A 25,842-nucleotide genomic window follows, 5' to 3' on the forward strand; every position below is an offset into this window, starting at 1 on the left:
TAACTTGGAATGATGAAATATGGGTAAGTTACAAACTCGATGAAGTTGTACGTATAAATCGGCTTTGGTGGTGGGGTCATGTGGGGCATATGGAGGAGTATAGTTGATGTAGGAGAATAATGTAGCAGGCCATGGGAGGTAAGAGTAGTAGAGGGAGACCAAGATGATGGTAAAACTCCATTTTTAATGATAGGAGATGTGGAACTAAGCAAGTTCTTAGAGCTTGTTTCTGATAAAAAATGTGGAGGCTCTTAGTTCATTAATGGAGGCTTGCAGTTTGAACACTGTAAAACATAACAGTCTATAATGAAGATGTATGCAAATATATATGAAGTATTTACAGTAAACATCTGTTCATTTTTATGTCATGTTGGAATGCAGTAGTTGGTGATGATGTGGACAATATTTGTCTTTAGTGTACAGGTTTTTGGGGTTGTAGACAAAGTACATTTGTGTTAGATATTTGGCTCTTTACACTTGTGCTCTAAGTAAAGAACCCCTCTCTTCCACTACATTCTCTTGATTGAATTTATTGGGCAGTAAAGCGCAGACATGTTGGAATATAAACTCTGTCTTTGTTGACAGCTGTATTTTGAAGATAAACTGAACCAACACAAAGATGATCCTGATTTTGACCGTCAAGCGCTACTGGAAAAGTGCAAGGAACAATGGCGGAATATGGCTGACAAGAAGAAGGTGGTGTGGATCAACTGGGCTTTGGAAGAAGAGGCAAAGTATTTGGTATGTTCAATAACAAATTTACGTACAGTTACTCCTGTTTAATTATAACTATCTGTACAGCTCGATCAGATGTAAATGTGCCTGGCAGGTTCGATCTGTGACAGATTTTTTTAAAGGTATTGTAATTTTTGGCATGTCAAAGGCCTTAGGTTATGACCTCAGTAACACTGGTAGACTAGAAGGTAGCCAAGGCAGGTAAGTTGGTTGGGAAAATTAAAGTATAGAAGTTTTGTATATGAATGCTCATGTTGACTCATGGCAGGTGTTTTGAAGCCCGCATACAAGCAAGCTGAATGAGTCCAGTTATTCTTTCTGCTTCCAGCGAGGTGCCTAAATGAAACTCCATTTGTAAGAAACCTAGTGAGAGAGTTTGAATACAATGTTAATCTGTAAAATGAGTTTCATGACACAAAGTAAAATTAATAAGTAGATATAATGAATGCCTATAAATTAACAAACCATTCAAAAAATAAACCAATAATAAACAAACACCAAATCAGTACTAATGGTAGAAAAGTTATTGAAATAAATATAAAGTATATTAACCATAGTTTAATAATAATTCTTAACAGAACGAATGTGATTTTTCCCCCCCTTAAAATGACTACTAGCCACTCTTCATGCAGAATGGGATTTCCATGACATTTTCCCCAAATCTTCTGCATGGTGTCTTTTTATTAAACTGTGAATGTAATTGAATGCTTCTATAGTGAAACCTCATTAAGACGTTTTCTCGCTTAGCATGCTGTATATTTGAAGTTCTTATGTCCAGCATATTACCGTATTTTCTTGCGTAATTAACACACATTTTTGACAAAAAATACAGGCGAAAACTTTGGATGCGTAAATTACCGTATAATCCCGAATAGCACCCACCACCAAATAAGACCCCACGAACCTGCGTAGCAGGCATAGCAGGGGGAGAGGTGATACTCCCACGTGGCGCGTCCCAGGTGGCGGATAGGGGGGTCCTAACCGGCTTGCCGGAGGACTTGAGGGAAATAAAATACCTCTTGCGGACCGAACACACTACCCCCTGCGGGTGGGCGACGCACATGTAGAATACACCCGCGGTATCCCCTGCCTGTCGTAAGAGGCGACTACAAGGGGCGACCAAGGAATGATTGAATTAGAACCATGAAACTACTCTTGATTCGTACCATCATGCGGGGAACACCGTGGGTGTCATGTACTTGCGAGTAGCTTCACTATATTGGTACGAAATAGGTTTGTGATTAGTTGCAGTGAAAAGCCTGGCCTGGTGGATTCCAGTACCCGTGCGTTGTACCCGTGTGGGCAACACCGCGGGTCTGGGCGTAGCCTGTGAGTTGTACCGCTATATGAGCGGCACCATGGGTCAGCGTTGCCTGTGATTGGTACAGACTATGTGAGGAACACCACGGGAATACCGGCGCCCATGACTAGTACACCTAGGTGAGGAACCTTACCGGTTTGCGTTGGCTATGAGTGGCGCCATTGTGTGAGAAACACCATAGGTCTGCGTTCCCTGTACGAATTGCAATAGTTGTGAGTAGTACCATCTTGTGTGGACCACCGTGAGTCTTTGCTACTTTTGATCAGTACCCCAAAATGACAAATACCATGGTTCTACTTTACTCGCGACATGCACCATTCTGTGGGGCCTTAGACGTGAATTTAGCACCCCTTCAGACATCAAGCATCATTGTGCTTTATAAATGGTCCCTAGGTCAGTAATACTCTAATTAACTACCTTCTTTTTGAGTCTGATCCACTGTTTTTGTTTGTTTGTTTGTTTGTTCGTTTGTTTGTTTGTTTGTTTGTTTTTGTTTTTTGCAGGGTTCATGTCCATCCATTCATTCTTCATGACTTTTTATTTTATTTTGGTCAGTGGATGAATTTGAATTTTTGTTATTTCATTTCATACCATTAGGGGCCGATGACTTCGATGTTAGGCCCCTTTAAACAACAAGCATCATCATCATCAAATAAGACCCCGCACCCTAAATTTGAGACAGCAAAATACGGACAAAACTAAAAAATAAAATAACTTGCATACCTGTTTAATTTTCTTCAAATATATCAAAAATATAAAATGAAACAGCTTATAATTAATAAAATAATCACGAAATTCATTAATAAAATCTGTCCAATACTCAGATCATTCACAATTCACAGTCGTCATCTGAAGTTTCACCATAGGAACATTCGTCGCTGGCATCTTTCCACTAATAGTCTTCCTCACTACCATCCACTGAATTTGAAATTCCACATTTCTTAAAGCTTTTGGCCACTAGATTGTTGGAAATGCGCGCCTATGCTGTCTTGATCCAGCTGCATATTAGTCCCACTTCAGGCCTCTTCACTCGTCAGGTTCGTGTTAACGTGTGATCACCATCAGACATCCATTCGGTGTACAACTGTGTCATTGCAGTTTTGAAAGGCCGGTTCACACACATATCCATCGGCTGTAGAATAGAAGTGAGTCCTCCGGGAATTATCACAAGATCGGTTTTTCCTTTCCTCATCATATCTTTTACGGCGTCAGTCGTATGTCCTCGGTTACTGTCCAACACAAGCATGTTTCGTTTTTGTAACAAAGCTCCTGGGCGACGTTGCCAAACGCACTTCACCCAGTCCTCAACTAACATACTGTCCATCCAGCCGGACTCATGTGTTCTAACAATAACACCGGACAGCAAGTTTCTTTTCGGAAGTGTTTTCCTTTTCAGAACCACATATGGAGGGAGTTTGATTCCATCCGCTAATACGCACAACATTACCGTTCATCGTTGCTTTTCGTTACCTCCTGTTCTGATGGTTACACTTTTAGAACCCTTTGTATCCACTGTATTTTCCCATGGCATTTCAAAATAGACAGGTGTCTGGTCACCATTCCCAGTTTGCGACAGCAAATAAGAATTTTGCTTCCTCAAATGAGTAACGTGATGCTGAAAGGCCATTAATTTTTCTTCATATGCCCCAGGCAGATGTTGTGAAATAGACATGTCTCTGAATGCCGAATCCCTTTCTCCGATAAAAGTTTTGGATCCACCCGCGGCTTGCAGTAAAACCCTGTGTTTTGAGTTCTTTTGAGATCTCTAGTGGGCTCAATTAATAGATTTCATTAGAAACACCATATCCTAACTCACGTTTTTCTATCGCAAATTTGTGGAGTCATTCTTCAATCTCAGAAACAATGTACTTCACCCACGGAACGCTCTGCTATCGCTGTCACATTTTTAGAAGTTTTTCCTTCTTCTTCCGCCAATCACAAATACACGATTCATCAGTATCGTACGTTCTGCCAAGAGCATGATTTCCGTATATTTCAGTTTCATTTTCAGCTTGAAGTTTCTCACGCACAGTAAATGACCACAGACGCCGTTTTGAATCCATCTTTTACTATAGAGACAGCACTTTCACGGGACAGATACGGAACTCGAATGTGAGCAAGGTAGACTTCCAAAACACTTGTGAAACAAATGACGATTGAGCATCCGCAGCAGCGGCTTTCATATTTACCGCATATTTACCCATATTCTTTGATTTACCGTATTTCATTACCTTACATTTCGCGTTTACATGCCACTGTAACCGTATTGAGAAAAAAATCAATCTTGTTTTCTAGAACGCAACTAAAACACAATAAGACCTGATGCCCATTTACATGTGGAATGTTGAGTACGGTAACCATATTCAAATCTATTTCAATACTCCATGTAAACTTAGTAAATATTTACAAGAATGAATGGCTTGAATATGACCCGCACCCAAGATTTAGAACCAATATTTTGGGGAAAAAAGTGCGGGTTGTTTTTATGTGTCTAAATGATGTTTTGTGATCTTATACTCAATCTTCTAATAGCTGAATATATCCCAAAACCTGGGAATAAACATGTACTAATTAGATATAATAATTGTGTTTCCTGACGGAAAATACACTGAATGGAATTGAAAAGGTGGTTTCCTCCCCATATTTTATTTATTTCAAGAATTCTTTTTCAGTACAGGCTCTAAATATGAAATTTATTTCAGGTTTTATATATACCGCTTATTATTTATTACATGTAATAAATATCATTTTTGGTCCGTATTGATGATATTAGATTGAAATAATAACATTAAGTTATTTATTAGACCACCTAATCAATACAAAATCGTCTTGGATGATTTACATAAATTTGTTAGCTAATAATGGGACATGTTTCGCCTTCCCTGAAGGCATCATCAGCCATAGTCTTAACCTTAAATTAAAAATAGGCGTCTAAATAACATGTAGTAATGAAATGAATTTTAAAAATCTTGAAGAGATTTGAAGTAAAATAAAGTTAAAAATAACAATGATGGTTTGAAAATACAATGTGATGAGATACAATAGTGGAAGTATTAACAAAATTAACATTAGAAGGCTGCTAAAATAAGTACAATGGATAAAACAACAGATTGTTATACAACAAGTAGTAAGATTGCATAAAAGTAAAGTTGATAGTCAAGGCGGTTATAATTAGACGATGGCGAAAAATCTTATATAATCAAAGTAAAGAGGAGAGAATAAAAGTCAAAGTTAGTCGAGAGATCCAAAGTTCATCATGATCTTGAAGATAAAAGACGAAAGTCAGATGCATATGTTGAAGTTGTAGAACACGTTGAGGATATGAAGTTGGTGAATAGAAGTTGAAGAACAGTTTCAAATAGGATCACTATGGACCATCTCAAAATTTGAAGTGATGTTCAAATGTTGTAAATTGTGAGTTTGTAGATATTCTAGTTGAAAAAGCATATAAAAGTGGAATCTGTAAATGGAAGCAAGAAACGTAGAGTTAATTGTGTGAAAAGATATTTGAAAAATATTGAAGTAGAATCGTATGCACTTACCATTTGATGGTGACAAAGATAGCTTGTAATATTATGAGTTAGAAGAATTTGCAACCGTAGACTTCTTGCTACGTGTGTTATAACTGAAGTTTTGTGCTGGAGGGGGATCTGTTTGCGTTGACGTAACTATTGGAGGGGGGCTGCTATTGGTGGGAGGGAAGGAAGAGAGTGTATTACTGCGCGTGTTGTAACGGTGTAAGGCTATTGGAGGGAGCGATGTTCCGGTGGGTGTGGCTATGGGTTTATTGGTTGTATTTGAATTAGAGGTACTAGCGGCGGGGGGAAGGGAGGGGGGTATATTAGCTGTAGGGGAGGTGGGAACTCTAATTGATGTGAGGTTGAAGATTTTTAAGAATTTGTTGGTGAGGGAAATTGATTCTCGTAATAAAATAAGAATCTGTTCATACAAGGGGCTTTTTTTATCAATAGTGTCGTTTAGATTTTTATCTTTATTAAAATGTTGGTCGAGGAAAATAAATAAGTTTTTATATTCTGTCATGAGTTTGCTTTTATCGACTCTTTTTAGGATATGGAGGTCTTGTTCTATTGTGGTGAATTTATGCCCGGTGTCCCTCATATGGTTGGCCATTGCGGAGAATTTGTTGTGTCTTTGGGCATTGTAATGCTCGGCATATCTGGTAGAGAACCTGCGGCCAGTTTGGCCAACATAAGAAAAATTACATGTAGAGCATTTCAATCTGTATATTCCTGATCCAGAGTAACTATTGTCTGTGATGTTGATAGAGTTGTGATTGAAGAATAAATTACGATTAGTGTTTTTTGTTGTGTAGGCTATTTTTATTTCGTACTTCATTAATGAATTGGTTATCGGGTAAATGCTATGGTTAGTGAACGTGAATTTAGCGTATTTTGGTTTGACGGGTTTTAATGGGGTTAAATTGGTAGCTAGTTTCAGTTTGGTTTTATTGATGATTTTATCAATCATACTCGTGTTAAATCCATTGAATTTAGCTATTTCCTTGATGAATAGTAATTCTTTCTTTAAATTAGTAGAGGACATAGGGATCTTTAATGCTCTATATATTAAACTGTGATAAGTGGCTTTTTTATGTGAGTTGGGATGTAAAGAATCATTTTTTATGGTTGTTGGAGAAAAGGTGGGTTTTCTGTATATTTGGAAGTCGAATTTGTTCAATGCTCGTGTGATTTTGATATCTAAGAAGTTCAAAGAGTTATTGAACTCATCTTCTTTGGTGAATTTAATATTATTATCTAAGTTGTTGAGGAATGATAGTATGTTATTGCTGTTGTTGATTTGTTTATCAATGATAGCTATGGTATCATCAACATAGCGATGCCAAAGACAGAGTCCGTTGATGTTATTAATAATCTTACTATGTTCGAGATTATCTAAGTATATATCGGCTAGTATTCCAGACAATGGGCCTCCCATCGCTAGACCTTCTTGTTTGTAAATTTTCTTATTGAAGGTAAAATAGTTGTTGTCTAAAACGAAATTAAGTAATTTTAACCATTCATCAATTTCGATTTTACTCAATGTGCTATGTTTCAACAGATTGTTTTTTATGATGTTAATAGTATTGTTGATAGGGATATTAGTATACATGTTGGTGATGTCAAAAGAACATAAAACGTGGTTTGGTTGTAGACTGAAATTATTTAGGGAATTACAAAGTTCGATCGAGTTCTTTATGGGGTTGGAGTTGTGAAATTTGAAGTGTTGTTTTAGGAATCTGTGTAGGAATTGAGAGGTTTTATAGGTAGGACTATTGATACTATTAATTATAGGCCGAATGGGGACATCATTTTTATGAATTTTGGGCAGTGATCTGACTGTAGGTAATTTTGGGTTCATTACAGTTAATTTCTGATAATCTTGATCATTTAAAATGAAGTTAGAATTTTTAAGAAGGTTCTTTAAGTTACGCTGTATTTTGTTTGTTGGATCTTTGTTAATTAAGGTATAGGTATTGTCTGAAAAAAAGGTTTCAGTTTTATTGATGTAATCTTGTTTGTTCATTATTATTATGGTGTTGCCCTTATCTGCTTTTGTAATTACTACGTTGTTGTTATGGATTTTGGATTTCAGGTTTAGAATTTGTTTCGAGACATTGTAGTTATTATTAGAAGTTATCTCATTAATCAAAGTTGGGAGTTTCTTTTTTACTTCATATCGTACGTCATTCTGTTTATCAATTGGGATTTGTTTATCGATATTAGTTTCGGTTTCAGCGATGGTAGTGATGATGTCTTCTGCCTTTTTGTGATTGGGCCAATTATGTTTGATGCCTTTATCTAATAGATTTAATTCTTGGTTAGAGAAGGTTGCATTAGATAGGTTGATTGTAGTGGGAATGTTAGTCAAATGGGAAGGGGACACTTTGTTGTTTGTATTTTGGTCAGGAGTTTTACATTTGTTTTCTTGAAGACAAAGTAATTTATGGTTTAGGGTTTTCTGTTTCTTGTCTAATACGTAAGATAGTTTGATGTCAGTGTACCTTAAAAATGAGCTCCATTCAAGTGGGGGTAATTTCTGAGAGATGGTCAAATGAGTCCTATATAATTGTAAATTTAGTAAAGATTTCTTCTTGTATAATAGTTTAATTTCATTTTTCAACCATATGTTGTTTACTTTCTTTTGAGTGGCATTAGATTTTGAATAGGGATGAGTTTTTCTTTGTAAAGATTTGAGAAATTTAGGTACCAACTCTAATTTCAAGCAATCTTTAAGAAACTTGATATCTCTAGAAATCTTGCCTATTTTAATTTTTAGGTTCAAGTACTTGTTAGGTTTTACTATTGCCTGGTTGGCATTGACATTACATGTAATAAATATCATTTTTGGTCCGTATTGATGATATTAGATTGAAATAATAACATTAAGTTATTTATTAGACCACCTAATCAATACAAAATCGTCTTGGATGATTTACATAAATTTGTTAGCTAATAATGGGACATGTTTCGCCTTCCCTGAAGGCATCATCAGCATATGCATCTGACTTTCGTCTTTTATCTTCAAGATCATGATGAACTTTGGATCTCTCGACTAACTTTGACTTTTATTCTCTCCTCTTTACTTTGATTATATAAGATTTTTCGCCATCGTCTAATTATAACCGCCTTGACTATCAACTTTACTTTTATGCAATCTTACTACTTGTTGTATAACAATCTGTTGTTTTATCCATTGTACTTATTTTAGCAGCCTTCTAATGTTAATTTTGTTAATACTTCCACTATTGTATCTCATCACATTGTATTTTCAAACCATCATTGTTATTTTTAACTTTATTTTACTTCAAATCTCTTCAAGATTTTTAAAATTCATTTCATTACTACATGTTATTTAGACGCCTATTTTTAATTTAAGGTTAAGACTATGGCTGATGATGCCTTCAGGGAAGGCGAAACATGTCCCATTATTAGCTAACAAATTTATGTAAATCATCCAAGACGATTTTGTATTGATTAGGTGGTCTAATAAATAACTTAATGTTATTATTTCAATCTATATACCGCTTAGTCGAGCAGCTAGTCTCCTTTCTCCTAAGTCTTCCCAGTCCAAGTTTGCAACATTTTTGAAATGCTACTCTTTTTTTGGGAATCATCCAGAACAAATTGTACTGCCTTTCTTTGGAATTTTTCTAGTTTTCAAGTCGTGTGATCTGGGTGAGGATCCCATAATGAACCATACTCTAATATTGTGGTCTTATCAGAGACTTACATGCCTTCTACTTTACATCCTTACTACAACCGCTAAATATTATAACCACATATAGAGATTTCCAACCTTTATTTACAATTCTTGTTAATGGGATCACCCCTGAAGATCTCTTCTTATATTAATACCTAGGTAGTTACAGTGATCCCCAGGAAGAACTTTCACCCCATCAACGCAGTCATTAAAACTGACTTTTCCTCTGTCTGAAACTCCTGAGTTTTCACCACTTATATTTTGTTCCCTGCGAGTAACGACCGTTTACATGTTATAAACAAATCCCTTTTTTTATTGTTAGTACAAACTCTCTGGTTTTACAGATAGACAACTCACTGCTAGTTTCTGTCATAGAATGATACACCGATAGACGACATAGAGGGCGTCTCAATCCCTGACATCCTCCCCACCCTGGTCTATCTCCAGGGGGATGACCAGCTGCACTCGACGAGTTATCACAGTCCCCTTTGAATCCTTAAGAATCACGGTTCGGATCACTCCGTCTCTTCCAGCTCGGATTTCCACTATGCGGGCCTTCTTCCACATGTGTCGTGGTTGGTTGTCTTCGCGAAGGAATGCTACGTCTCCAACTCTCAGTTGTGGTTTGTTACCTCGAGGACGTCGAACTTCGTGAAAGCTCCTCAGCTCCATGTGGTATTCCTTAGTCCAGCGCTCTCAGAAGTCGTTTGAGATCTTTTGTCGTACTGCTAACTCTTTTTTTGTCAGATTTGTCCTTAATGCTGGTTCTGGTCCAGTTGGTATGGCTGTTAATCTTTGTTCGGTCAAGAAATGGGTGGCAGTCAGAGCTTCTGTTTCATCTTCATTCTGAGAGATGGGTCGTGAATTGATGGCAGCTTCTATATTTACTAGAATGGTGTTAAGCCTTCCTCGGTTATCAATGCCTTGCCTAACACCTTCCTCAGGCATCGTTTTGTAGTGCCAACCATCCTCTCCCACCATCCTCCCCACCAAGCCGCCCATGGAGGAATGAACCGTCATTTGATAGAATGATGTGCTAGGTACTGGTGGACAGAAGATGCGGTGAGGTATTGCCAGAGTGAAGACAATTCTGTGTTTGTAGCGTGGAAAGTCTTAGCGTTGTCCGTGTAGATTACATGCGGCAACCCTCGTCTTCCTGCAGATCTTTGTAATGCCACTCAACAACGGGCCCTGAAACTCATCGACTACATCCAGACGACGGACGACCGCGGGAGACAGCAGATAGCGGGCTACTTCAGGTGGTTGGTTTACGACATGAAGTGGCCATACTTCATACCGAAACACATTCTCAGTGCTGAGCCCTATTGGATCAGGATCCTGGTGACCCCGGATTTCGTGGCCACCCCGAGGCGCATCGCACCAGGCCCAGTCACCGTTCAAGTGTTCGCGGACGCCACACCACAGTCTGTAGCGGCTATCGCACCAGCCTACCAGCAAGGCTGGGCCCAAGCCTTTCAAGAACCGGTCAACATACACATAGCTGAGACAGCGGCAGCAATCATGGCAGCCAGATGGGTCATCTCCGACTTACCTCCAGGCCACAACCATATACAGGTCTTTACGGACAGCATGGTAACTCTCTGGACCCTGAGGACAGGTAGAGGTCCGATCTTACATAGACTGTTGTACATATTTGTAATGGTTTTAGACTTAATAAAGAATGTGACAGAGAGGGGTTACACCCTCTCGTGGTCACCCATCGCCTCCGCGGCTAACCCGGCTGACGTTCCTTCCCAGGAAGTGCTCCAATATTTACACACGCATCCGGACCTTCTATAAAGGCCGGGGCGTCCCGGGGAGGACCGTCAGTCTGCAACCAGCCAGCGGAGGGAAGTCTTGAAAGGCTTGGGCCCAGCCTTGCTGGTAGGCTGGTGCGATAGCCGCTACAGACTGTGGTGTGGCGTCCGCGAACACTTGAACGGTGACTGGGCCTGGTGCGATGCGCCTCAGGGTGGCCACGAAATCCGGGGTCACCAGGATCCTGATCCAATAGGGCTCCGCACTGAGAATGTGTTTCGGTATGAAGTATGGCCACTTCATGATGTAAATCAACCAGCTGAAGTAGCCCGCTATCTGCTGGCTGGTTGCAGACTGACGGTCCTCCCCGGGACGCCCCGGCCTTTATAGAAGGTCCGGGTGCGTGTGTAAATATTGGAGCACTTCCCGGGAAGGAACGTCAGCCGGGTTAGCCGCGGAGGCGATGGGTGACCACGAGAGGGTGTAACCCCTCTCTGTCACATTCTTTATTAAGTCTAAAAACATTACAAATATGTACAACAGTCTATGTAAGATCGGACCTCTACCTGTCCTCAGGGTCCAGAGAGTTACCATGCTGTCCGTAAAGACCTGTATATGGTTGTGGCCTGGAGGTAAGTCGGAGATGACCCATCTGGCTGCCATGATTGCTGCCGCTGTCTCAGCTATGTGTATGTTGACCGGTTCTTGAAAGGCTTGGGCCCAGCCTTGCTGGTAGGCTGGTGCGATAGCCGCTACAGACTGTGGTGTGGCGTCCGCGAACACTTGAACGGTGACTGGGCCTGGTGCGATGCGCCTCGGGGTGGCCACGAAATCCGGGGTCACCAGGATCCTGATCCAATAGGGCTCAGCACTGAGAATGTGTTTCGGTATGAAGTATGGCCACTTCATGTCGTAAACCAACCACCTGAAGTAGCCCGCTATCTGCTGTCTCCCGCGGTCGTCCGTCGTCTGGATGTAGTCGATGAGTTTCAGGGCCCGTTGTTGAGTGGCGTGGTGGAGGGTCAACTGCTGGGCCGGAATGTCGATGGTGACACCCAGGTATGCGAGTATCATTTGTGGTAGTAGTATGGACTTCCACCGGTTGATTGTTATCCCAAGGATAACATCGATGTATAGTAACACCTCCTCGATTAAGGTGTCGGTCCATTGTGTGGAGTAGAGGAGCCAGTCGTCCAAATATACTATCATCCGGATGGCGAATTCTGGTTAAAGTAATTCCGCCACTGCCAGGCCCCATCGCTGCATCACTGATGGGGGTAAGGCATGGCCCATGGGAATGCGGGTCCAGACGAGAGTCCTCTTGCGGTATCGCACTCCCCAGGAGTAAAGAGAGCAATATAACATTTCTTCGACTCATTCCCCACCTTGATATATAAGGGGCCTGTAAAGTCAATGCCAGTCACTTCGAATGGTCGTAAGGGCTTTACACGGTCAGGTGGCAAGGGTGCTTCAATAGCTTCATGAAATTTGTTGTGGGCCATTTTACAGGGCAGACAAGTGCACAGAACTTTCTTTATGGCTTGCCTGGCGCAAAGAATCCAATATTCTGATCGTATCTGTGACAGCACTATCTGTACACGTAAGTGATGTAGCCTGATGTGTGTCTGCCTTATCAGAAGTCTGGTGAAAGTGTGGGATTCATCTAAAAGTATTGGATGCCTTTCTGTATGCGTCAGGTCTGCGTATTGAAGTCGTCCACCAAGTCGAATGATGTCATCTTGGATGTATGGATTGAATCTTGCAATCTTGGACTTACTTGGAAGCGGAATGTTTCCTTTCAAGGCGGTGAGTTCCATACCGAAACATTCTTCTTGAGTCTGACGTATCCAGTAAAGTCGAGCATTATTTATATCTATTTCTGTGAGATACTTGGGGTATTGTACTCTTTCCTTCATCACTCTGATAAAACGTAGAACCCAACAAGTAACATGTATCAGTTTCCAGTATGAACTGAATTGTGTTGTGTCTAGCAGTGATCCATGCGAAGTGATTAATAGAATTTGCTTAGTTGGTTTCTTTGCATCTGGTAGAGATGTTATGTCTGACGGGTTTTCCAATGGGCATGTTGTGTGTTCACCAATGAGCCAAGAAGGACCATGCCACCAAGTATCATTTGAGCATAAGTCATTTGACGAAAGTCCCCGCGAGAGGTAGTCTGCTGGATTAGTGTCGCTGGGGCACTGTCGCCATTAACTAGGGGCTGTGTAGCTTAGAATTTCATTAACCTTGTTAGCAACGAAAGGTTTCCTCCTATTTGGGTCACTGCGAATCCAACCAAGCGTTATCATACTGTCGCTCCATAGCGTGGCCTTGTTTATGCTGAGATCGGTCTCCGTACAGAAGTAGTAGAGGAGGCGTGTACCAATTAGAGCAGCAAGCAATTCTAATCTGGGAATCGTTACTTTCCTCACAGGAGCTAGTCGTGCCTTGCTGCAAACAAGGCATACGGAACATAACATACAGTAGAAGTCCGTTATAGCGAGAATTCACAACAGCGAAAAATTTTCTCGATATAACGGATTGTCGTTATATCCAATTTTTGTGTAAAAGTCAGAAAACCCTTCATGCACTTTAAAATCGGTATGAAACGGCAATCCGTTTGTTCAAAACTTGCGTTTCCGCAGATGATATCCATAGTACGGCTTACTTGTTTGTTATTTTTCGTAATCCGATACTACGTGAAAGTGTATGTTTAATTTAATTCTGAAAAAATATAGTTCCGTATTTCTCCGAATCCAAGATGAACACCACTTTTTCCTTCAAAAAATTTAAATCAGGCTCAAAAAGAAGTTTGTAAAATCATACGGGCCTACGCATTTTTAGACTATTTTTAGACGCCGAACATTGACTTGCGTCACGCCGTATTTCTTTTTTTCTCTTTTTTGCGGCTGCACATTTATTCTTTATTTCCGCGGGTTAAAGGACCATTAACTTAACATAGGCATCATAATATCGAAGAGAACTCGTTGAAAATTTTCCGGCAATACCTATTCCATGCATCTCTACAATACAACGATCCATCGGGAAATTATTCTTGCTGTCTATAAAACTGTTACTTTTACGCAGCGTCAGATATAACCGGCTACCGCTACACGCACGTCTCGCTTGTCGGGTACGGCCACATTCAACGGCTAGCGATGTATAGGCCTAATCGCGAACGTTGAAAGTCAACAAACGAGTTTATTGCGCCACGGTATGGCCAACCGCCCTTGCGTTTTTCGTGCACATACCTCACAATTTCATCATCGACTTTCATTAAAGCGTCCTTGTTGCGGACCACTGAATGCATTTTTGTACAGTACGCATTTTTTTAGCTCTTTGTCTTCACGCTAACTCCAAATATTGGCTTTAGTTAGGCCTATGCCGTATTTTCTTGCGGCTGCACAATTTTTCTACCTTTCCGAATGTTTAATAAACATTAACTTAAAATTGGCATCATAATATCGACTAGAACCCGCTGAAAATTTGCCGGCAATACCTTTTCCACGTATCTTTACAATACGACTATCCATCACGAAAATATTCCTGCTCTCTATAAACCTTAATTTTACTAAGCGTCAAGTACAATAGACGCGTTATGACTCTGCCACTGAGTAGACATGGTTTTTTCTAAGAATTCGAAGGGTCGCATGTTTTGATGCCATTCTGCAGATTTGAGAAACACACAGGCACTGTACACTGTACAACCGGTAGCGATGTGTAGTAAAGAGGCGGTCGTTTATTGTCAATGAGTTCTGTGCGCGTGTGAAAAGAAGCAGCGTGGTTACCGCGGTAGTTGCCAGTGGTATCCATTAACTTATTGTTAGGCCGCGAATGCAACAACCCTCGAGTTTTCGCATGAGATTCTGAGGGGAAAAAAGTCTTGGATTCGGAGAAATACGGTATCACTCCAGAGATTTCTGTGGCAAACACCTCAGCTTTCTTCTTCAAACAGCGTCACCTAACCTAACCGTATATGTAGCCTATAATGAAAACATATTTGAAACGCATGTAGAGAAATAACCTCCTCGCGAAAAATTTACATGTAAATAGCCATAACTAGACGCGAGAAGATATTAAATATCCTCTGAAATCAGTGATGTACTCTGCCATATCTGGAGGTGTATGACATTCTCACGTAATTTCCGTAAAATTAGGATATCGTTTATTCAGTCTTTATTTTTACGAGTTTAAGAACTGCTATCGGCCACGTTATGTACGCATTTATTACGAAAACGTGTTATACTCTTTCATTTCGAATTTACTTTAGAGAACAGCAGTCGATGGGTATTACTAATCAACTCCATCGCCTTTGAATGGCAACGAGAGAGCTCGCAAATGCACAAAGTGAGAAAACTATACCGTACCGAAGATGATCGATCGCATTTTGTTGCAAACGTTTCAGTTTTCTTATTCAAACAGCGTCACGTATCCTCACTTTACCGTACTATACGTATGATGAAAACACACTTCAAGCGCCGGTAGAGAAATTATACCTTTCTCGTTATACATTTTCATAATAGCGACAAAATACAAACTAACCTATGTAATCAATTAAGCACTCTGCCATATCTGGAGGTGTATCCCATTCTTACTTAAATGCAGTATTTAGCCTCAAAATTAAACAGTTGTTTAGTCAGCCTTCATTTTGAATGAGTTAGCAACCGTTATCGGACACGTTATTTACTCATTTATTACGAAAATATGTTCTCTTTCATTTCGAATTTTCTTTATGGAACAGCTGTTGACGGATATTACTAATCGACTCCGACATCGCCTTCGAATGTCGACGAGATAAATCGCTAGTGCACATAGCGAGGCAACGATGCCGAAGGTAATCGATCGCATGCAATATCATCGCTGGGGTAAATAAATATCGGTAACGGAAAAAATCGCGCGCGCTTAATCGCTCGTAATAACGGATCCGCCAGTGATAGGGTTCTCGCTGTAACCGAAGGACGATACACAGTTTAATATAGGAATTTTGAAGGGACAGAAAAAATCGTCGCTATAACGGAGTTCTCGTTATATGCCGTACTCGCTATAGCGGACTTCTACTGTATCAGACTCTGACCTCAAATATAGTGCAGCACCATACACCTTCTCACTTGCGTCACAAAATACACGTATCTCAGTGTTCTTTTTGGTTTTGGAAATGCCAATCCATCGGGAAACGTATGTTGGTGATAAGTGAATTCGTTCTGACAACCAACGTTGCCATCTTTACGCCAGATCTGGTGGGAGAATTTCTTCGCATACGAGTCCTCGACGCCAAGTGTCTTGAAAGATGATTTTCGCCGTGATGAGTACCGGTGCAAGTAAACCTAAGGGACCATAGAATTTAGCTGTTCCATTTAAAACGCTACGTTTGGTTCCAGGCTCTTCTGCCAGATGTTCTAGGATGCGCTTGAAATCGAATGTCAGGGAATCTTTTTCTGTATCCCAACTAACTCCAAGTACAGTAGTTTCGTTTTTGCATGAATTAGCCAGCGACGGCAAAGGTCTTCTGAAAATGCTCTCAGCAGTTTGTGTGCTAATATTTGTCCAAACGCGTCTATGTTTTCCCCTAGAGCTCTTAGTGCTTCTAATCGTCGATGACACTCAATGTAGGTAGTGTTTAACATCGCTGGGCTATCCGAAGTGGCGGGTTCTAAATTTTCCAAGAAATCTAAGTGGCTTTGTATGATTCGGTCCGTGTCGCCGTATCTTGAGTGAAGAATCCGCTTCGTTCGGTCGTAGTTATCTGCCGTGACCACTATTCTGTCAATCAGAAGTTTAGATTCACCCTCTAGGTAACCTAAGAGAAACGTATATTTATTTATGGTTGAAAGACCTGCGTTGTTGTCCACAGAAGACTGGAATTGTTCCCAGAACCTGGGCCATGTCTCGACATCGCCTGTGAAAGGTTCAAGTCTGATAGCAGGTAGTTTAACGTCTTGAGTGATTGGAGGTTGTGTAATTGAATCAGCGGTGGCTTGAGTGGTGTCTTCACGCTTCTCTTTAATGAGATTAGTGGCCTTCCGTATTGCACGCTTCGAGCGGTCAATATATTGCTCGCAATCCTGTGCGTCCGTCTCGTACTCATCATCATTCAACAAATCGTGCACTTGTTCGTCCACGATTAATAGTTCTTGTGGAGTATCTTGTAAGCGGTCAAGAGCGTGAGCTATTTCATACTGTTCCGTCGAGTCATTAACTTCATTCAGGTACGTGGAGAAACGTGTAACATTCGACCAGTGGGTCTTTCGCGTCCTTTATGTTTTTTAAGAAGCTCTTCATTCTCTGTCATCGTGAAGCTCAAGGGAAAGTTGACCTGAGGTGGGCTAGAGAATGGCAGTGATGGAGAAGTGTGTGATGTGGACTGACAGATGTTTATGAATCTTATGAAATTGTATTGCTTGCCGGCAGATGGCAGCACCTGTACCTTACTGATTCGTGGATGACCTTCGTATGCTACCAGATTACGTGTGTATTAATATTCAAGATGGCTTCTCTTGGCTTCTAAGATATCATGCACTTATAACCTTCTATGTAAGCTTGACCATTTCTCAATAGGCATGCTTCCCTTTACTACAACCCTCTTCATCCAACATTCTTTGTTTTACAGCAACTTTCCTAATTAACTATTACAGAATAAATAGAATGTGATCTACTCATCTGCCGTTTGTCGTGATGTTGATACTCTTGTGATGAAAATACTTGCGGCGTGAAGGAAAGGAATACCTCTTGCAGCCATCCGTTCAGTGTAGTCTTCTTTAATGTTAGTGTTGATGGTTCTTCGCTTCCGGGGTTTTCGGCACCAGTATTATATTTTGTTCCTCGCGAGTAACGACCGTTTACAAGTTATAAACAAATCCCTTTTTTATTGTTAGTACAAACCGTCTGGTTTCACAGATAGACAACTCGCTGCTAGTCTCTGTCATAGAATCGTACACTGATAGACGACATAGAGGGCGTCTCAATCCCTGACAACCCCATTTATCAACATACCATACCAGGATAATGTCCAGATAGAGCAGGCGACTAATACCAATGAAGTATTGTCATTTTCCTATGATAACACATACATTTACAATAAGATACAAAAGTTGAAAAGTAGAAAAGCAGTTGGAATTGATAAGATTTCTGGGTATATGCTAAAGACAATGGATTGGGATATAGTACCATGTCTGAAGTAATTAGCTGATTACTCTTTGAATGAAGAAGCTAGACCAAATGAATGGGGAGCTGCTACAGTAGCCCCTACGTATAAAGAAATGGTAGATAAACATTAAGCGGAAAATTACAGGCCAGTCAGTTTGACACTGTTGCATGTAAGCTTTGGGAAAGCATTATTTCTGATTATATTAGACATGTTTGTGAAATTAATAACCGCTTTGATAGAAGGAAGTTCGGGGTTAGGAAAGGTTATTCCATTGAAGCTCTATTTGTAGAATTCCAGCAAGATATAGGAGATATCTTAATTTCAGGAGATCAAATGGACTCTGTCACGATAGACCTAAGACATTTCAAACAGTAGATCATGGAAGACTACTGGCAAAAATTGATGCAATTGGACTAGACAAAAGAGTGACAGTGAGTGGCTATAATTATAGAAAATAGAACTGAGAGAGTTAGAGTGGGTGAAACATTATCTGATCCTGTGATCATTAGGATGGGAATTCCTCAAGGCAGTATTATTGGACCTGTATATTTTCTTTTATATATATATATATATATATATATATATATATTGTAACAGTAAGTGTAGGTTATATCGGCTAGCAGTGCATGAGACTTGACAAAGGCTGTGTCCGGTCTATATCTGAATCGTTACAGAAAAGAGGGTAGCAAGAAATAAGTATAATGGAGTTTTTCTAAGTTTGTTGAAGAGTTTATTCATAAAGTAATGGTCAAAATTCAAGGTCAAAATTCAGCATCACTTCATTACAGTGGTTACAGTAAGTATCTCTCCTTGGGTTGGGCTGAAACTGGTACACTGCGGGTTTGCAATGTTCATTTACAGCTGCACCATCTTCCGAGAAGGTCTGGAATATCTTTGAATTTTTGGAAAATCTTGAATTTCTGGAAGAACTTGATGATTTAGGAGCACTTGTAGAAATGGGATCGACACTGCACTAGTGTTCGAACGAACTCGTAAGGTATTCAATCTCTGCACAAACAAATTATTATTATTATTATTATTATTATTATTATTATTATTATTATTATTATTATTATTATTATTATTATTATTATTATTATTATTATTATTATTATTATTATTATTATTATACCGGGCGGTACACCACTTCGCCGCAATTTTAAATCTAGCGCCAATAAATCCTCCTCTACAGGAGAAACTCTGAACTTTAAAAACTGGATTAACTCAGTAGTTTCTCAGAAGATGTCACTACAGTAAAATTTTGTGATTACCAAGTTGTCAAGACTGTGTGGATTTCAACGTGTTTTGTTTTCTATTGATCAAGAAGTGTGGACTTTCTCTTATAGATGTGTCTACCAAAAACTATGACCATGCACCCTGGTGCGAAGTAAAAGAACTTTATTTGAAGAAATTTTGTATTCATAAGTTTTCTCTTTACTAAATTTTGTTCCTTCATTTGTGGGTTGGCAGTATTAATCTTTCCTTTCCGCCAGTTTTGAATTTAGCCAATCATAAATTTCTGTAATTAATTTCTTGACCAATCGTGTCTTTCTTCTCCAATTTTGATGTATAACTTTTAGTCAGCCAATAAACGCCTGTGGGTGTGTCTTAATTATTAATGAAAGGTCTCGAATCTTCCACGAGGGTATAAAAACTGGTGATTTTCTTGTATCTCGGCCATTTCAACAACATCTGCTTAGTGTATGGAAGTATAGCAGGTAGCGGGTAGCGCCTCTTCGTTCGGGCAGCAGCTCTTCAACAAGGTAATGGCCGTGTAACATCTTTATTTCTTGCTAGCTCAGCAGTTTAACCCGCGGGGCAGGTCCGAAACCTTTATTATGTAACCTATCTCTTGAAACATGTAAAATTCTTTCGTCTTTGTAAAACCTTATATATCTTTAACTCTAATTCGGGGATAGAGAGTGCTTTACCCTCTCGAGCTCCCCTTCATTTTATGATTTGAGGTGACTACGTTTTCATAACGGATTATCTTCTTTTCCATTAATGTGTTAAATTTTTTTCTTATACGAGCCACCTCCCTAGCTTGGGAATAGCCTCTGTGTCATCGGCCTGGTGCCTTTTAGGTTTTAAAATGTGTATTTAGGAGTGCTAATTCACGCCTCCTTTCCTTTCTTGCGTTTAGGGCCATTTAAATTAACCTATTATTTTTCTTTTAAGGCCCCGTAGGCTGCGTACGGGATACCCCTGTTTAATTCTTTTAAGTTGTGCCTTGATGGCAAGTGATTGTGAAGTATGGTCTTGCCTTGAATAGGCTTGAAAGATTGAGAGCAGGTCAGCTCTTTCTAGTGTTTCGAAAGGTGCCTGTAGGAGGCTTGACATTACTAGGTGGGAGCAAGTGCTCCATGTAATTAGGGGTTTTCTGCACTTTGGTAATTTGTGGTTGTGAGCTGAGAGCTCAGGAATTATCAAACTTGGGGCTCGAAACCCAGTTTGTTAAATCGTCCTAAATCTTGGCCTTACCTGTTTTGTTGACTTGTTATTTGTTGAAATTTTATTTGAAATTTGTTAAGTTTTTCTATTTTGAAAATATAACCTTTATTGTAATTTTAATTCATCTTTCGGCCTTGTTGTTAGATCCATTCCAGCCCGCACCTTCTTTCACCTCTGCCTTCCACGGGTAACTCCTTAACAATTATTATTAATGATTTCAAACAGATCATAGGTAACGATAGACTGTCCCTAAAGTGTGATCGAACTTGATGATTATGATATAATGTCACTGACGTCGAAGTTAACACAGTCAATAAAATTTTAATAAATCAAATTGTACTCATAATGTTAATTGAGATTTAATCTATGATGTATCAGCCGCTTAAGAAAGAAAATAAACAGGTCACTTTATCACAGTCAAATATGAATAATGTTGGCTGAATAATAACGCAGAAAAGAAAGTGTTTCACTTGTAATCACTTTCAAGTTCACACAGTCCTATTACGAATTGATCCTTGAAATAAACTGTAACTAAAGAATCTTATTCTGTGAATTTAGTTCCGTTCACAATTAAATAATGTTGAAATGAAAACACTGCTTGTTCTAGAACTGTCCCATGTTTGACACCAGTCCTATCCTAATAATTAACAAAAATGTCTTATGCACGTTAATTACACCAGTTTATTTAATCACAGATTTGAGACTAAGTTCCACCAAGACTCTGATCACTTGGAAAAAATCTAAGTTCGTTGGCACTGTTAGACTCAATTAATTATGTCAGTAACTTGGTAGAGTAAACGTACAGTTCGAAGAAATATTCTGAATATACTGAATTATTTACAGTTTGACGTTCCACTGTTAGAAAAGTTCTAACACTTGTTAAATTTAAATACTGAATTATGTACAAGACGATACTTCACTGACAGAAATGTTTTATCGCTTTTAGAATTCAAATACAGCGTAATGTTAAATCACTTTGTCAAGAAAAAGTACAGTTTGATGTTTCACTGTCATACATATTCTATCACCCCCTGAAATTCATACATCAAGTTATACTCAAGTGCTTGGTAAAGTAGAATCATACTCATGAGAAAAAATGTAAGTTTGAACCACACTGTTCACATAAATAGTTAATCACTTGAAATGTACACGTCTTGAACTTCTATTGTCACACGCAACACGATGCTAAAATATACTAAGTTTGATCGAAGCGTTCCAGAGTTCGAGTTCCATAACGCAGACTTTCGTCGAGGTCGAACTGCAGACTCACATTACAGCGGCGAAGAATGACCAACAGCCGACCGACTGGCTTCGACTGTGGCACAAGGTAGACTGGTTTAACAAGCGAAATGCCTGCCTTTTTATACAGGATCTCGGAGAATTGTAACTATCTTATCTTGCTCAATATCTCCCTTAATATTTGACAGATTTCTTCCAAATTTTGAGATAATGAACACAAAAAATCGGGCTACACGATGTAGTTCACTTTCCCATACGGTAATCCAGTCAAAAGATATTGACGATAGAATGTATGGAACTTTCTATCGGCTGACGTAATTTGGCCTTGACCGTGTTCATCAGGTCGTGGCGTCACAACTCCACTTCACTCTCAGCTGATTGGCTTGCAGGCTGCCGAATGTGATCGCTTGGCGCAGAATATAACTTCATACATCGGGGACTCTATCTCGGACCATCATTCCTGGTATAATATATATGATATGAGTGAAAATCCGGAATCAAAGAAAAGGCTTTTTGCAGATAATGTTATACTCGAGGGCCACATTGCAAACCTTAAGCATGATCGGCGGGCTGCACTTTAATAATAAGCCAGTTTTTGTAAAATTCCTCAAGTAGAAGGGAAGTACTAGTATGAAATATTATGCAAAAATGAAATGAAGGTTTAATCCTTCCTTAAAACACTATTTTACAATTACTTAAAAGAATGAAATTAAACATAAACACTGTTTTACCCACGACAATTGAATTTCAAAGAAGAGCACCCAACAATATCAGTTTATTTGAAGTATTTGACAAAAAAAACAAAAAAAAAGCACCTAAAGACAAACTGAAATTAATAATGTAGTCAGAACAAAACAATTTAGTGGGAGTAGTGTGAAGGGAACAGTGATATACAATTGTAAGAGCCTAGAATCACAGCAGTGTACTTCCAGGAGTACTTCCCTGAAATTTTCTTAGAGTGCGCAGTACTGTGTACTTTCCACTACTACCAATGAGAGATGAACAAAGAATTGAAACTGCTTCTTACACCAATGGCAGTTAAAGTATTTCTTGTATTTCTTGGTATTCATTGCATGCTACATTGCATAAAATGTCCACAGTGAGGTTGGCATGGATTTCAAGAATTGGTATGGATCCCATAGCCATTTTTATAATGGTTAAGACCCAGCACTGGCATTTGTTGGGGCTCATTTTCTGCCGAAGTTTGGATTTTAATTGTTTTAAATAAAAAATAATCTATTCAGACCAAGTGAATACTTGAAATAATATTAAAAAATGAAATAGTTATGATTTGGGTCTATAAAGGGTTTAAAAATGAATACATTTTTGAATGAGCTATGAAATATATTTTGTAAATGTTCTTCACATTTCTTAATTAAAAAAAAAAAAAAGCCCTCACGGGCCATTATTTGGAAACCCCTGATGTACCCTATTAAACGCCTTATATAGGTCAATCGCGATACAGCCTGTTTGATTTCCTGAATCTAAAATATTTGCTATCTTGCTGAAATCTTTTTCCCATTAGCTTTCTTACCTGAGCATTAATGTTCACGTTTCTATATTGTAAACAGAAATCTTAACAAGAGTTCTTTTTTAAGTTCTTAATATTTTAAAGCATTTTGTGATTTATTTAGATTCAAATAGTTTGTTGGTATGTGCATACCTGCCACCCCTTCCGATTTACCTGGAAACTTTCCGGTTTTTAACTCGTCTTCCGATTTATTTGTACTTCTTCCTATTTTTGTCCAATATAACCTCTAGTATGGCCAGTACTCTTCCCCTAGGATAAGGGATAAATTCTTATGTGTTTATGTAATTTATGAAACTTCATTTTTAAGTGTATTTATTTGATGCTTTATTTCGTGAGTGTTTTGTCCGTCGTCTTCGTGTATCGTGTTTCCCCGCGTGTGCGCATTATACAGCTGGGAATTCGGGGCGGCAATCGTTTTGTAAGCAAGAGAGGCTAGCGTGAGCTAATAACTCACTTAATCGGGACGAAAGAATCAGTTTGTTATTATGTTGTTCGCGCGCTGTTAACATCGTTGCTGTGCATAGGTTAGTCGGATTTGTAGGCCACATGTTTTTTCTTGCATTTCTATGCTTTCCCCCCCTCTGTCAAAGTCGTACGTTAATAATGTATGGGACATTTTGAATTTTTTTTTTTTTTTGTGTGTGGTAGTTTAGCGTATTGAATTACTGTAAGTGCATAATTTTAATGAGTTGAATGTTCTTAAGGGGGTTGTGTCGGTGACAGTTTCTGGTATTTTCTTTTCTCGTTATGACTTTTTTTTTTTTTTTTTTTTTGTTAGTGGCTTTACGTCGCACCAACACAGATAGATCTTATGGCGACGATGGGATAGGAAAGGCCTAGGAGTTGGAAGGAAGCGGCCATGGCGTTACTTAAGGTACAGACCCAGCATTTGCCTGGCCAAAAAATATAACAAACGTTCTCCAAGTGTTCAGAGTTACCTATAAATTTCTGTTAATTTTACCGTCTGATAAAGGAAACTACCGTATTTTCTCGCGTAATTAACACCCTTGCATAATTTACGCATCGGAATATTTTTGGGCCCAAAGTGGGGAAAAAGAAATGTTCACGTATTTGACGCACCCACAACTTCGAACATCATGCAGCTCCGGATGTGTTTCGATATAAAGATGTCAAGTACGCAAGTAGCAGGCTTCCTATTGCAAAAGTGGGCATTCCAAATACAGGGCAGCATTCTGTTATTAGCCGGCAGGAAATCCCATTGCACTATTTTTACGAGTGTTTCGGGTACGAGACACTCTGTGATCTCAAAATTGTTTGTCAGTCCACAGTATTCGAGTATTACTGCATCATACAAACTGGCGGTGATCAGTTATACCGAAACATACGGGAATAAGGTAGCGGGCAGCAAGTATTCAGTGTTCAAATGAAACGTGCGCTACCTCGGTAACAGAAGTGCACTTCAAGCGGCCAACAAGTCTCGCAAAGCATTTCGCGGCCAAAAAGCTGCAATTTTCCGCAAGTAGTGGAGGATCTGCTTAAATATATGATTTTGTTGTGCAACTTTGGATGAGCCGCTTCTCACGAAATGCTGTATTTTAAAAGAATGAGAAATAGCTGCTGTACATGGAATCAGTGTTTCGGATTTGAAGGTTAGTCGAGGCTTGATTAGTTTTATGAAGAGAAATGGAACAACAAAGAACAACATTATGCCAAAAAATTATGATTGATTTCAACCACTTTCCTCGCTTAGCGATTGAGAAGCGTAAAGTGAAGGAATATTTGATCTTCCTTATAGGAATCGGAGATCAGACGCCAATCAATTTCCATATGTAAAGCCCTGCGCGGATATCCGAAATAATATCTGCATCAGCACTTTCTTCATCCGCATCTGTGCAGGGCTCTGTCCATATGCCACAAAGTCGAACAATTGATAAGAAAGGAACATACAGTGTTATCGTACGCGCTACAAACAACGATGTACTGCAATGCTTGCTGTAACAGCTTGCACCTTGCATTGTTCTAAAACGATAAACAATGCCTAAAGCAAACTTTCCGCGAGTGATCCACGTTAGTATTCAAGAAAAAGGGTGGATGGACACGTCACTCGTATGGGATTGGATACGAACGGTTTGGGGGTAATGTAGCAGGGCCCCTCCTTCGATGCCCGGCCCTTTTCATATTGGAGAGTTTTCTTTTTTTGCTGGTATGTCATAGTTATGACATAACATGAATTGTACTTTTATTAGTTCATGTTTATTTCACTTCAGGTCGTGTTGTCAGCTCGTAATGGGAAGAATTTTTTCCAGTGTCGGTACTTCAAACCCACGTGTCTAATTTACCTGATGTACCCTTTTTGACTTCTCAGAAAAAATCTCACGCTGGAATTTTACGCCAAATGGCGATAACCACAAATGAGTTGAGCCAATTGTGTTTATATTATATTTGACTAGTTGATGTACCCGTGCTTCGCTACGGGATTCT

The 25,842-nt window shown here is 39.3% G+C and overlaps 1 protein-coding gene across 3 annotated transcripts in view; it reads left to right on the plus strand.

The window, feature by feature from the left end:
- LOC136878828 (nucleolar transcription factor 1-A) overlaps positions 1-25,842 on the plus strand; it is a 255,229-nt gene that overhangs the window by 105,975 nt on the left and 123,412 nt on the right. For all 3 annotated transcript variants that reach the window (XM_067152338.2, XM_067152337.2, XM_067152339.2), the window contains exon 8: positions 586-741. In XM_067152338.2, the coding sequence (XP_067008439.1) occupies positions 586-741 (156 nt within the window). The remainder of the gene's footprint in view (positions 1-585; positions 742-25,842) is intronic.

This window comes from Anabrus simplex, chromosome 8 (assembly GCF_040414725.1).
Source record: "Anabrus simplex isolate iqAnaSimp1 chromosome 8, ASM4041472v1, whole genome shotgun sequence".
NCBI classification, from domain to species: domain Eukaryota; kingdom Metazoa; phylum Arthropoda; class Insecta; order Orthoptera; family Tettigoniidae; genus Anabrus; species Anabrus simplex.